The sequence below is a fragment of the Balaenoptera physalus genome (genome assembly GCF_965194825.1).
Source record: "Balaenoptera physalus genome assembly, chromosome: 1".
Classification (NCBI taxonomy): domain Eukaryota; kingdom Metazoa; phylum Chordata; class Mammalia; order Artiodactyla; family Balaenopteridae; genus Balaenoptera; species Balaenoptera physalus.
The window spans coordinates 89,868,573-89,883,611 of NC_138882.1; the positions used below are offsets into that span (position 1 = coordinate 89,868,573).

General features: G+C 38.1%; 1 protein-coding gene across 6 annotated transcripts in view; it reads left to right on the forward strand.

Moving 5' to 3' along the window:
- The window catches only part of FMO5 (flavin containing dimethylaniline monoxygenase 5), a 35,260-nt gene that overhangs the window by 1,990 nt on the left and 18,231 nt on the right, over positions 1-15,039 (forward strand). For 5 of the 6 annotated variants that reach the window (XM_082459059.1, XM_082459062.1, XM_082459061.1 and 2 more), the window contains exons 3-5: positions 8,788-8,976; positions 10,939-11,101; positions 13,259-13,401. In XM_082459059.1, coding sequence (XP_082315185.1) covers positions 8,788-8,976; positions 10,939-11,101; positions 13,259-13,401 — 495 coding nt within the window. The remainder of the gene's footprint in view (positions 1-8,787; positions 8,977-10,938; positions 11,102-13,258; positions 13,402-15,039) is intronic. The other variant, XM_082459064.1, reaches the window with a different exon arrangement.

The following is a 15,039-nucleotide window of genomic DNA, read 5'->3' on the forward strand; positions in this document are numbered from 1 at the left end:
ATCACCCTCCTTAACTGATCTCCAAAGCAACATCCATTGGATTTGCTTTTCAACTCACTTTTTAAGCCAGTGAATGGTATTAAGGTGTCCAGATTTGTTTCATATTTCACAAAAAGAACACGGTGTTGGCCAGCTACTTAAAAGTGGTTTCATTCGTTCATAGCATTCCTTAGTAGAAGAGCAGTACAGTTGTTTTGCATCTTGGCTCTGCCTTGGGGACTAACTCTATTTGACAATCGTCCTTATTCGGATCTAGGGCGGATACCCCTTAGCACACCACCCATGCCTCGGTCACAATCAGTCTTGGGCATGGGCTGAAAAGACTGTTAATAAATATTTTGTAATCAATAGAAAATTTTACTTTTGAAATCCAGCACAACATAGTGTAGAGGTTAAGAGCACGTCTGGGTTCAAATCCTACTGTGACGTTGGGGAAAACCATTAAACCTCTCTGTACCTCTGTGTTGTCATCTTTAAGAAGGAGATGATACTGGCACCCACTTCATAGAGTTATTGTGGGGATTAAGTGAATGAATAATTATGTCATGACTAATAACAGTGGCACAATAATTGCTAAACATCAGTTATTATTCAGTAGGCCTAGAGTGTGGCCCACACATTTGGTGTCTGGTAAGCATCCTAGCCAGGTCTGGCAACTACTGACCAGGCATGAAATTAGTGAAGGGTCCACCATCCTACCTGATTGTCAGGTTTTATTTCCAAAGTGGTTTAAACTTCTTCTCTGTTAAACACCCAATTTGGAGTTTTTTCTGATTATACTCTTGGCAAAATTTCAGCACCTTATAAACTGTTTTCTTGAAAATAAATAGGCTATATTTCATCATAATGCTCTGACTGCTGTTAAGACAGACCACATCTGTGTCTATTATATTATATATAACATACATATATTTTACATATATTATAAATGCACACACAAACACCACTATATTTCTAGAGCCACGGGGGATGCCTGGCATATATTAGGCACCAAATATATTTACATTTTATAAATGAATCCTAGAGAAGCAAAATATCTTGGGTGGCTGCTTAGAATGCTTGTGGAAATAGAGACCTTCATTCTCACATATTCCACAGTTACACAGTTGTGGAGCCTGAGGTATTATAAACATCCATTAATTGCCGATTAAACATGTTTTACATGCTGATGCTGGTTTCCTCAAGAATTGCCTCTGAGATCTGCTTTTCTATGACCCCCTTGCTTGTTACTTGGAGTCTTCCTCTCCCCCATCCTACACCCTGTAAATTTTCTGTAATTCATTGGGGGTTTCATATATAGGATCAACCCAAGCAATTTGGAATTCCACCATTGCTACCGGGTGTCCAGGAAGCCACTGGGAACTCAGGGCTTCCATTTTCTCTTTGTTTTAACAGGTCTCAGGGACTCAGTATAAATTTCTTTCTTCTTGATCTCCTCATTAATGTTAGACCAGACTGATGGTGAAAAGTCGGTAGTAATGGGAGACATATCACTTTAATTTTCATACTACAATATTACTTTATGAACAAAATAGCTTAAAATGATAAATCCCTTATGAAATGCTGAGGTTTTAATAAGTATGTATTGCTGGAAAATAATTTTTAATATTCTTTAGTCAATCTGAATTTTAAAAATCCTTAAAGTATACCAAAGCAGTGCTTCTCCACGTTTAATATGCACATGAATCACTGGAGCTTTTGCTGAGGTGTACATTGCGATTCATTAATCTGGGGTGGTGCCAAGATTCTATATTTCAGGTAAAGCCCCAGGTGATGTTGATGCTGCTGATCTGATAACTACAGTTCACGTAGTGAGGTTCTGAAGTGTATATGTGATACAAAGGTACCACATGGATACAATGTAATGTAAAATGAGGCATATTTAATACATTTTAATTTAAAGTATAAAATTATGTAATAAACACCCTTAGATGAATAGGTGTTTTTAATTCTTAAATATCAACCACCCCCCCCAAAAAAAAAAGACAACTGAATGTATACAAAAATACTTAAAAGAGGGTAACTGTAGAGCAGTGGCTGTTAGCTTTGGCTGCAACACTGAACAATCACCTGGGGAACTTTAACAAACTTTAACAAATACTGATATCAGTCCATCCAGATTCTAGTTTTATTGGCCTGGGTGCCAATAAACCTCTCCACTAGTTATTTCTAATGTGCAGCCAACATGGAAACCTTTGCCCTTCAGCTTTTACCCCAGCTTTCCCAGGTGATAAATGAGGATGACATTGCATCTTTAAAACAAAATCGATAACAGTTCATTGAACAAACATTTCTGAAGCTCAGACTTTGTTAGATGGTGTGGAGATACAGAGTTATATAACCTCCTGCCACTGCCCTCAGGCATTCTGCAGTTTAGCTAAGGATGTATGGAGAAAGGACTTCTGAGGTGGATGGGATAAACTCTGGTGCCCTGAGCTTTCCGGGGCCAGCACACCACCTCTTACCAGCAGATCTCAACCTTGTCTACACATTAGACAAGGAGCAATTAAAACAGGGTCTCTGGGAGTAAGGACCAGGCATTAGTATTTTAGAGTTCCCCAGATGAGTCCAGTGTGAAGACAATGCTGTGAACAACAGTCCTAAGACAGCTTCTGTCCCACGGGATTCTGAGAGTCTGTCAAAGCAACAGAAGCTCCACACTGATCTCACTCCTCCCACTGAAGGGGAGTCATTTTTCTCCTTTCTTCTGCCCTTACTATTGCCTCCACTCCCTTCAGTTCCAATTACACTACCCTACGTCCCTGGTTCTCTCTTTTCTCATATGAACTTCCTACTCAATGCGAGTCATGTGCTTAGGCAGGAAATAGAATCAAGGCACATCTCTAGAGGTCAGATTATTCGCTGATGGTAGGAAATACTAAAATGCAGGAGCAGAAGCTTCTTTTTCCACTCACTGACCCAGTACTGCTCTGCCCTCACTCTGTTTTATAAAGCAGTGAGTTGACAGTGATGAACACCACCTAGGATCCAATCAGGTGTTTAGAAGGGCTTGAAGGTTTTTGTTGACACACAATAACACTTCGTTGTCTTAGTTACTTGAAAAAGAATACAAATATATGATTATTGTCACGGGGTAAGATCTGTGATTCATTTAGCTTAGTGACCCCAACAGACCTGCTGTGGAAAGCATGGCTCTACTCCTTGTACTAAACTTTGAACCCTTGGAAAACAGGGACAGACTTGTATTTTTTAGCATTAATATAGTGTTTTTATTACAGAGAGACTTTAGAAATATCTACTGAATGAATGAATGAAGTCAAATTTGATAGTTAGGAATGTGTCTACCCCTGCTGCCTCAAACATCTTGGTTCCAAAAGGACACTACCACTCATTAATTTAATTTTTTTTAAAAAACGTGCTATGTACAAACAACATGTTTAAATAAACTTTGAATTTTAGAGCTGTGTTAGATTTACAGAATTATTAGGAAGATAGTACAGAGTTCCCATATACCCCATGCCCAGATATTATTAACATCTTACATTAGCATGACACATTTGTCCTGATTAATGAACCAGTATTAATACATTATTATTAACTGAAGTCCATGCTTTATTCAGATTTACTTAGGTTTCTTTCCTAATGGCCTTTTCCTGTTCCAGTTGTTCCCATCCAGGACAACACATTACATGTAGCTGTCATGTCTCCTTAGGCTCCTCTTGGCTGTGACAATTTCTCAGACTTTCCTTGTTTTTGATGACCCTGACAGTTTTGAGGATTACTCGTTAGGTATTTTATAGAATGTCCCTCAACTGGGATTTGCCTGATGTTTTCATCATGGTTAGACTGGAGTTATGAATTTTGGGGAGGAAGACCTTAGAGGTAAAGTGCTATTCTTTTCACATCATATCAATGGTACATACTATCAAACTTATCACACTGATTGATGTTAACCTTGCCGACCTGGCTTGAGATGGTGTTTATCAGGGTTTGCCACTGTAAAGTTGCTCTTTTTTTTCTCCCTTGTCATACTATACTCTTTGGAAGAAAGTCACTATGCACAGTCCACACTTAAGGTCAAAGTTGGCTATTCTAAGCCTCTTTTTTTTCCACATAAATTTTAGAATTAGTTTGTCAATATCTACAAAATAGTTACCTGGGATGTTGACTGGGATTGCGTTGAATCTACGAATCAAGTTGGGGAAATTGACATCTTAACGATACTGAGTCTTCCAATCTATGAGCACAGCATATCTTTCCATTTATTTATATCTTTGATTTTCTTCTTCTGTGTTTTATGGTATCTGCATGTAAGTCTCACACATATTTTGTTAGATTTTTACCTAAGCATTTAATTTGGGTAGTGTTATTATAATTAGTATTTTTTTTTTAATTTCAAAGTTCAATTTTTCATTTCTGGTATATAAGAAGGTAATTGGCTTTTGTATATTAACCTTGTATCTTGCAACCCTGCTAAAATTGCTTATTAGTTCCAGGAATTTTTTTTTTTTACTTCTTTGCAATTTTCTACATAGACAGTCATATTATCTGTGAATAAAAATCATTTTATTTATTCCTTCCCAATCTGTATACGCTTATTTCCATTTCTTATCTTATTACATTAGTTAGGATTTCTAGTACAGTGTTGAATAGAAATGTAAGGGAGGCTATCCTTAACATGTTCTCAGTTTTATGGAGAAATTGTCCATTTTCTCACTATTAAGTATGCTGTTAGCTGCAGGTATTTTGTAGATGTTCTTTATCAAATTGAAGATGTTTCCCTCTATTCCTAGTTTGCTGAAGGTTTTTAACATGAAGGTGTAGTATAAACAACGTTTCTAAAAAATTAAAGAAAAAATCATACCTCCTTAATAAATCAATTTGTTTTTCCTACTTTCAAGTTTTATTGATTTAAAATAAATAAAATATACTCGTATAACAGGGGCGAGATTATACAATGTGTAATTATATAAATATGGGTAGACATGGGTATACAGTTGCCCTAGGCATACATAATATTATATACTTGGTGATTGGAATGTGACCTGAATTTTGTAATATTACTTTTTCCACGTAAAGTTATATCATAGGCCATTTTCAATGTTTCTACACAGATTTCAAAATCATAGTTTTAAGTATCTCCAAATTCAATCTCTATAATTCACCCATTAATTCATTTCAAAGCATTTATTATGCATCCACTATATATGAGGTACTGTTTTGATGATAGAGATGCAAAAAATAAGACACAAATTCTACTTTTGGGTACCTCACAGTCATAGAAACAAATGCAGAATATCGTGTGTTCTAAGTTGCCTTGATGGCAATATGAGTGGAGAGTTTTGGCAGCTTGGAGGTTGAATGGGGCATTTAACTCAGTGGAGAGAACAAGAAATACTTCTCCAAAGAAGTGACATTTGATGTAACTTTTGAATGATAGATAGGAATTTTCCAAATGAAGAAGCAGTACTGTAGTGTTACAAAAGTTTAAAGTTGTGAAAGAGTCTGGAATGTTTCAACAACAATTTAATGACTCAGAAGCTTGAAGTTAACTAAATGAAGATAAAAAGGTAGATTGGAATAGATTGTGAAATATGCTGAGTTTCAAAATAAGAAATTTGCTTTTCCAAATGGAATCAGTAGAGCCCATGAAGCAGTGGGGTGACAGGGTCTGCTTTGAATTTAGCAGGATACTTAAGGAGTAGTGTAGAAGGTAAATTCTGAATCATATTGAGATACCGTAATTTACTAAACTCTTTTCCTATTGGGGGAGGGGGGCATTTTAAGTGGTTTCTAATTAATAGGTATTTTAAATACTATAAAATGAATATCTCTATGCATTTGATTTTATATTATTTTGCAATTTTCCTTACAACAAATTTTTGTGAATAAGATTAAAATATCTTATTCAACTGTTTTTAAATGAATTTTGATGTATTTCATTAGTTTGTTATGCATTATGTAAATTTACTTCCTGTTTCTATATGTACCTTTCTCAATATAATTCAACATATGTCTATTAAATATCTACTAAGTGCTATTTATAATTTTATATGCTGTAGGAAGGCTCATGAATACAAGTAAAGGGGCTTACAATCTAGTTGGGGAGATAAGGAATAGACTATAAGACATTATGGAGGTCTTTGAATCCTAAGCTGAAAAACACACACTAGAGAAAATGGGGCAGTATCCAAAATTTTAATTAGGACAGAGATACAATCATACCCTAGAAAGAACATTTTGGTTGAAATAGGTAGGATAGATTAGAAGAGACTTGTAAAAACATCATTAGCAGCCAAAGGGAATGAGATCTTGAAGGATGGGGCAGAGAAATGGGAATGATCAATTCAGGATTCTGAAACTGAAAAATTCTTCTCTAAATATGGGAGGAAAATCATCTCTAATGTGGGCAAAGCCAGTGAACACTCTCCTTTATGGCCATTTAATGTTCAACAATACCCAGCATCCAAATATCTATTTCTGGAATAAAAAGAGAAGAGGGGGTCCAAATTGGTTAAGGTAATTTTCCATAATCAAAACAGTTTTTAAAAAGTCTAATAGAGTTGAAAAGTCATGGTTTGTGATATCTCAGTGACAGGCTAATATAACAATCTGGGTAGATACTGCTTTATTTTATGTGATCACTACAACACTCCCATGAGGTAGTTATTAGAAGTTTTTGAGGAAGCAAAGAAGTTAAACTTGATGGGGGAAGAACAGTGAACTGGGGTTTGATATCAGCTAGATCAATGCTTCTCAGCTTTCAGATGCATCTGAAACTCTTGAGGACTTTGTTAAAAGGCAGGTTCCGATTCAGTAGGTCTGGGGTGGGGCCTGAGATTCTGCGTTTCTAACAATCTCCCAAGTGCTGCCCCTGCTGCTAGTCCACAGATCCTACTTTAGGTAGCAAAGATCTGGAGCAGTGCGTTCTCAAAATTACAGTGAATTTTGTTGGGCATTAAATGGTTCTGAGACCAATTCCAATGTGTGTGTGTGTGCGTGGGTGGCGGGTGGTCCCCAGACACCAGCAAACAATTCTCAACACTAGCAGGATGTCCAAGAATTCAACTCAATTCTGATGCCTATCTAACCAGAGACAGCGTCATATTCCACAGATTGAGGGCTCAGTTCTACAAGACTGCCCCCTCGAACCCACTTCAGACACCAGTCATAAGCCCAAGTTATTACCTGGGCTTCTGACCAACCAGCTACAGATTGGAGGTTCCAACGACCCCCTCCTTGGATTTGGACTTCAGATGACAGTCTCAGGTCCAGGTTGTTTGTTACCTATACCTCTGACCAACTGACTATAAATCAGAAATTCCCATGACCCCCCACCCCCTCCCCTTGGGTTTGATTAATTTGCTAGGGCAGCTCACAGAACACAGGAAACCCATTTACTCACTAGTTTACCGGTTTGTAATAAAAGAATATAATTTAGGAACAGGCAAATGAAAGAGATACATAGGGAAAAGGACACTGAGCTTCCATACACTCTCCAGGCACACCGCTCTCCCCTGATCTCTTTGGTTCACCAACCTGGAAGCTCCCTGAACCCCATTCTTTTAGGTTATTATAGAGGCTTCATGACATAGGCATGATTGATTAAATCATTGGGCATTGGCTATTGATTCAACTTCCAGCCCCTGTCCCCTCCCCAGAGATCAGGGGATAGGCAACTGAAAGTTACAACCCTCTAATCACAGGGTTTGCTCCATTGGCAACCATCCCCCATCCTTAGTTGCTTTCTAAAAGTCAGCATATTAACATAACAAAGGGCACTTTTTATCACTCTCAACACTTAGGAAACTAGGAGAGTTTTGGGAGCTCTGAGCTAAGAACTGTGGAGAAAGACCAAATATATATGAGAAATATATTTTGACCATCTGGATGACCAAATATATATTTCCTATAAATCACAATATTGCAGGCATTTAGCTTATTTCATTTTTATGTTATAAATAATGCTATCATTAACATCCTTTAACATAAATCTTTGTCTACAATGCTGAATCTTTCTTTAAAAGGCTAAGTTGCAAGGGTTTCATATTCTTGCCACACTGCTCTCCAGAAAACATTGTACTAAGATCTCATTTCACCTCATTTTTGCTAACACTGAGTAATTGTCTTTTAATTTAGTAAAAACGAGGTAAAATGGGAACACATAGTGGACAGAATATAAGTTAGTACAGTGTTTCCTGGAGAACAATGTGGCAAGTGTATGAAACTCTTGAAACTTCCCTAAGCTTTGAAATATATATACTATTTAAAAGACTATTACTCAGATGGGCAGTTCTCACTTGGAGTCTTATGTCATGGCACTCAGGTGACAGCTGGGACTGGACGTGTGCTGTGACCTCTCTGCTCACGTATTTAGAACATCAGCTGGGATAACTAGAACTTCTGGGGGCTAGCTGGACATCTCTCTATCCCAAACATGCTCTTCATGTGGCTAGCTCGGGCTTCCTCACAGGATGGTGGTCTCAGGGTAGCTGGACTTCTTACGTGGCTGCTGACTTCCACCAGAGCAAGCTTTCTAAGAGACCCAGACAGAAGCTGCAAGACTACCTATCACTTAGTCTTGGAAGCCATTCAGTATCATTCCAACTGCATGCTGTTGGTCAAAAGCAAGTCATAAAGACAATTTAGATTCAAGGGGAAGAGACTGCATGAAGGCACAAATACTGGGAGATGTGAAGGGTTGTGGGGAGGGGACTTTTCTTTAATTGGCATTTCTTTCAGAAAACATTTTCAAATGTTTGTTGGCTGTTTATAAACCATGACCTTAATTCTCAAGTTGCTCTGAATGCTTTTTATTTACTGCAGGAAGAACCTGAAGAAGGAAGGGCCAGTATTTACAAGTCACTGATCATCAACACTTCTAAGGAGATGATGTGCTTCAGTGACTATCCCATCCCAGATCACTATCCTAACTTCATGCACAACTCCCAGGTCCTGGAGTATTTCAGGATGTATGCCAAAGAATTTGACCTTCTAAAGTACATTCGATTTAAGGTAGGGAACTTCGTGGGTATCTCTGTGTTCAGAGTTTCAAGTAAATGAATAACTGTTCTCATTTACCAGTGCTTATGTATAGATTGGTTTGATATGCTCATGTATCTATCCTATCCAGACAGATTCTACTCTGTCTTCTCTGTGTCTGAAAATATTCATGGAAAGGTCCCTCTTCTATATATTTTGACTGCAGATCCAGGAAGCCACCTTCATTTCATTGCCTTCATTCTATATCATTTGATTACAATAAAACAATGAAGGGAACTGACAGGTATGGGAACTTTAAAACCTTCTGGTTCCACAACTTGTTCCACAACTTCCTGCTTAGCCCTTTTATACTTTCTGAAGTACTTTCCAGTGCATTATTTATGTGATCACAACAACCCAGTAAAGTAGATATTGAAAAGTTATGAGGGAACAAATAAGTTAACTCTGGTGTAGAGGGAGGAACATTGAATTGGGAAACAAAAACTTGAATTCTAGTCTTTGCTCTACCACTAATCAACTTGTGACTTCAGACAAGTAAGTTCCTCAATGTTGATGTGTCTTAAGTTTATTTGTAAAACAAGATGATTGTACTAGATCACGTCAGTGATTCCTTCCGGCTATAAAGTCTTCGGCGTTATTTCTATCATTCTAAACCATGACCATAAAATAATCGATATTTCTAACAGCTGGCAAAAAGCTGAAATCTTCTACCTTCTGATCATTCTACTAAATCATGACTTTCTCTTTAACAACAAAATTTAAATGGCAATATCCAGTGACGACTTCCAAAGTCAGTCATTTACAGCCTAGTGGTCCTTCTCTTCACTTCTTTAAACACTTATTGAACAGGTTTGTTACCATACTAAGCAGTGAAGACACAAAAACAAAACAAAAAAAAAAAACAGTGATTTCACAGTCTAGTTAAGGAGATAGAATAATGAAAAGAAATTTCATTGTAAACATAATTATAAAAATAAAGAGCTACAGAGTGATAAATGCCACTGAAATCTATACATTGCAGCTCAGAGGAGGGACACAGCCCATCAGGGCATGAGGCATCAGGCACCTGGGAATTTTTCTTAGAGGCGATAATACCAAGCTAAATGTTGAAGGGTGAGTATCTCCAAATGAAGAAAGAGTAAAAGGATGATCCAGGCAGAAGCACCAGCTTGTGTAAAAATAAGAACATGATAGAGAGGAACTATAAATAGTATAGGATGTCTCAGGTATACAAGAGGGGTATCTCTACTAGTCAACCAAGACATTATGGTCATAAACCCTAGAAGCACAGGAACACATTTTTAATGTTTCCTTAAGCTGGGTAGAGTAACCCATATTTATGATTATTTTTTAAAGCTAAAAATTGTGCCACTGACTATCCCACCTCACACCTCCTTTCTTTATAGTTACTTGTAAAATGGGCATTTATGGGAGTCAAAGAGAGGTTCATTTACATAAAATATGAGCCACTGAGATGTTTTTCTACTCTATTGAAAGGGAGCCCTCTAGCTCAGTCACAAGTTTAAGGCCAGACAGTGAGAACAGGACTTGAGGTAAGAAGGCATCAGAGAGTCTCAGGATGTCTGGGGATATGGGGAGGAATAGGCATTTAGTGCATGGAGTGTCTCAGAAGAACAAGAGAAGCCCAAACTTTATTCAAGTATCACATTGCCTTAGGGTATGGTCCAAGAGAACTAGTAATTTGCACTTTTCTAGAAGCAGAGGAGAGTGCAACATTAGTCTGCCAACTCTATGTTTTACTTAGCTTGCCTCATGGAAGTTTTCTCACTCTGACCACAGCCCCAAACAAAAAAGTTCTGATTTGTGGAGTATGAAAACCAAATACCCCTGCATGAGGCCTGTTATGTGGTATCCGCCCTTTGTTTACCCTCTGCAAGGAGAGTCCTGTCAGGGAAGATGTCCACTATATAGGCTGTGGTTATAGTCTCCTGTGGCTACCCCTTTTCTTTTTAGACCACCGTGTGCTGTGTGAAGAAGCAGCCTGATTTCTCCACTTCAGGCCAATGGGAGGTGGTCACAGAATCTGAAGGGAAAAAGGAGGTGAATGTCTTCGATGGAGTTATGGTTTGCACTGGCCATCACACCAATGCTTACTTACCCTTGGAAACCTTCCCTGGTAAGTAGCCTACCAGGAAGGAAGACACTTGAACTATGCCTGTGACCTGATCCCTAAAGAATGGGAGGACTGTGGTCTGAGTGATTCCTACCTTGGGATGAAATAAGGCTTATCTTAATTCTGCATATTCTCCTGAAAGATGTTGGGGTAACTTGTATTAATGCTATTTAGGATGTAGAGATAACAGTAATTTGGGGGACTAGAGGAAAATTAGAAGGTTCTATATTTAGTTTTACAATAATTTTAGTTTTTTTAAGGATAAAAAGTTGATCCGCATTAGATTGAATGAGGCCTTTTTTTCTTTTTAAATTTTTATTGGAGAACAGTTGATTTTAAATGTTGTGTAAGGGCTTCCCTGGTGGCGCAGTGGTTGAGAATCTGCCTGCCAATGCAGGGGACACCGGTTCGAGCCCTGGTCTGGGAAGATCCCACATGCCGCGGAGCAACTGGGCCCGTGAGCCACAATTATTGAGCCTGCACGTCTGGAGCCTGTGCTCCGCAACAAGAGAGGCCGCGATAGTGAGAGGACCGCACACCGCGATGAAGAGTGGCGCCCTCTCGCCGCAACTGGAGAAAGCCCTCGCACAGAAACGAAAACCCAACACAGCCAAAAATAAATAAATTTATTTAAAAAAAAATGTTGTGTTAGTTTCTGCTGTACAGCAAAGTGAATTCATTATACATATACATATATCCACTCTTTTTTAGATTCTTTTCTCATATAGCTCATTACAGAGTACTAAGAAGAGTTCCCTGCGCTATACAGTAGGTACCTATTAGTTATCTATTTTATATATAGTAGTGTGTGTATATGTCAATCCCAGTCTACCAGTTTAGGCGTCCCCCCCACCTTTCCCCCCTGGTAACCATAAGTTTGTTTTCTACCTCTGTGAGTCTATTTCTGTTTTTTTAAATTTTTCTTTATTTTTTTATTTATGGCTGTGTTGGGTCTTCATTTCTGTGCGAGGGCTTTCTCTAGTTGTGGCAAGCGGGGGCCACTCTTCATCACAGTGTGCGGGCCTCTCACTATCGCGGCCTCTCTTGTTGCGGAGCACAGGCTCCAGACGTGCAGGCTCAATAATTGTGGCTCACGGGCCCAGTTGCTCTGCGGCATGTGGGATCTTCCCAGACCAGGGCTCGAACCCGTGTCCCCTGCATTGGCAGGCAGATTCTCAACCACTGCGCCACCAGGGAAGCCCCGATTTCTGTTTTCTAAATAAGTTCATTTGTACCATTTTTTTAGATTCCACATATAAGCGATATCGTATATTTGTCTTTCTCCGACTTACTTCACTCAGTATGACAATCTCTAGGTCCATCCATGTTGGGGCAAATGACATTATTTTGCTCTTTTTTATTGTTGAGTAATATTCCATTGTATATTTTTACCACATCTTCTTCAACCTGAATGAGGGCTTTTTTAGCAATCGAGGAAACAAACAGAAATACTGAGTTTCTAAGGAAGAAAATAAAGCTTAAAGAAAGAATTTAATTACAGTCTTTGACCTGGATTTTCATCTTTGGGGGAAAAAAGCACTCTATGTATAGTTTAGAGTATATAAGAACATATATACTCCAATTGGAATGTAAGTAGGTATTTACAGATGATGAAAAGAGGGGGTGGGGGATGGGCAAAATAGGTGAAGGGGATTAAGAGATACAAGCTACCAGTTATAAAATAAATCAGTCACACGGTTGTAATATACAGCACAAGGAATATAGTCAAAATACTGTAATACTGTAATAACTTTGTATGTTGCATAATCTATATAAATATCAAGTTACTATGTTGTACATCAAAAACTGATATAATATTATGTCAACTATACTTCAATTAAAAAAAAATAAACAGGATGAAAAGACAAAAGAGAATGGAGATTTTCTGAAGCAGTTTGGATTTGTGAGTCCACAGGTCCAAAATACTAACAGATCCCGAGTTAAGCAGACTACTTATGATAAGGAAATCACAAGGTTCCACTCTTAGGCTATGGGAAAAGGAAACAGGCAAAATATTCAGAAAGGTAAGAGTGCACCTGAGTAAAAGCAGAACATATGGAGAATATATGCATAAACTCTACACACTGCAAAAAAATGAATGATTTAACAAATGATATCAGATAAACCATCACCCAATAATTATTTTCCCTTCTCTTGCAGGAATTGAGAAGTTCAAAGGACAATACTTTCATAGTCGAGATTATAAGAATTCAGAGAGTTTCACTGGAAAGAGAGTCATTATAATTGGCATTGGGAATTCTGGAGGCGATCTGGCTGTGGAAATTAGCCATACAGCCAAGCAGGTTTGAATTAGTAAATTATTTACTTTGCTTCACCAAGGAAGCTGCAGGTGGACCCAGCAGAGTGTATGGATACCTGCACACAGCCCATCAGTGCCAATGACAAATGCAGGGCTTGGTTTCACTGCCTCAGTTGGCAACATTATGATTGATGATGTGATGGAGCCAAAGTTACAAGTTAGAGTCTCATCATTCATTTGGCCTCACACTAAGGAATTTGGTCATGACCACAGACTGTGCTCATAACCTCACTCAGCTGTCTCTTCAGAGTGTGCCTCTGGCTCTGAAGAAGACCAGGTGATTGCTGGGAGAGCTTGTTAGAATGCAGCATTTGGAGTGTGGATCACCTGTTGGCCAGCAGAAGTGCTATGCTCTTATCTGAAGGAAAGTGTACTCAGTCATTGAAAGCTTTTCACTCATAGGATGGTGGGGGAATTTTCCTCTTCACTCTTCATCACTACCCGAATGGAAAAAAGAAGTCTAATCCTTCTACAGACAACATGGGTATCAGTATGAAAACCATCCACATTGTAGCACATGCAAGCAGTTCTCCCCAGCCTTTGCATACCATTAGGTAACACAGAATAACATTCACTCTGAAGCAATTTCTATGACCTTGAGGTTTTTTGGTTTGTTTGTTCTCTTTTTTGTATCATAGCTTTTGAACTGGGAAAAAAGTATCTTAATTATAAATTCCTAGAAAAAGACATCATTGATATATTTTGTTATTCACATCTTTATTGAATTGTAACTTTGTTGGCAATAAGTAAATGTCTGGCTGTTCTTCAGTAATTTAATTAAGCTGTGCTTCTCCACAAATTGTTTTTAAATTATTATTATTATTATTATTTTTTTAGGGTTGGCATTTACTTTATTTTTATTTATTTATTTTTTTAACATCTTTATTGGAGTATAATTGCTTTACAATGGTGTGTTAGTTTCTGCTGTATAACAAAGTGAACCAGCTATACATATACATATATCCCCATATCTCTTCCGTCTTACATCTCCCTCCCTCCCGCCCTCCCTATCCCACCCCAAATAGAAGTTTAATGCCACAACTTTGTGAAATGAACTTTACCCACAAACTCCATTCAATAACACTTCTTCTCAGGTCTATCCCCATCTATCCCCACAAAACTGATTTCATATATTACTCCATGAATTAATTCAATAAGCATTTATTAGGAAATAGGTATATAAACAATAAAGGGTAAAAATGTATGTGGGTGCTATGATAAAAGAATGTACAAGGTATGTGGTGGGGACCGAAGGCATGAGCTTTCTTTAATACCATTGGCTTGTTAAATGGTCAGTTATAGAGGAGCTGAGCCTTACAAGCACTGAGCAATTGTAAATTGCCAAAGAACAAGGCAGCAAGAGCGGGTGGCGGTAAGGTGGTTGTGTCTGAGAGAGCTTTGTGACGTATGTATTATTGCCACTATTTTATACATAGAGAACTTTTTAACTGAAGCTCTGAGCATTTACATTACTCGTAACCGATACTAAAAAAGTTATACACACTGCACACAAAACCATTTGATTTCTAAGACTACACACAGGCTCTTTCAACGGTGACACGTAAAAGTGCTTATTTATGATAGCAGTTAAGGTCACCATCGGTGAGAATATATTTATGAA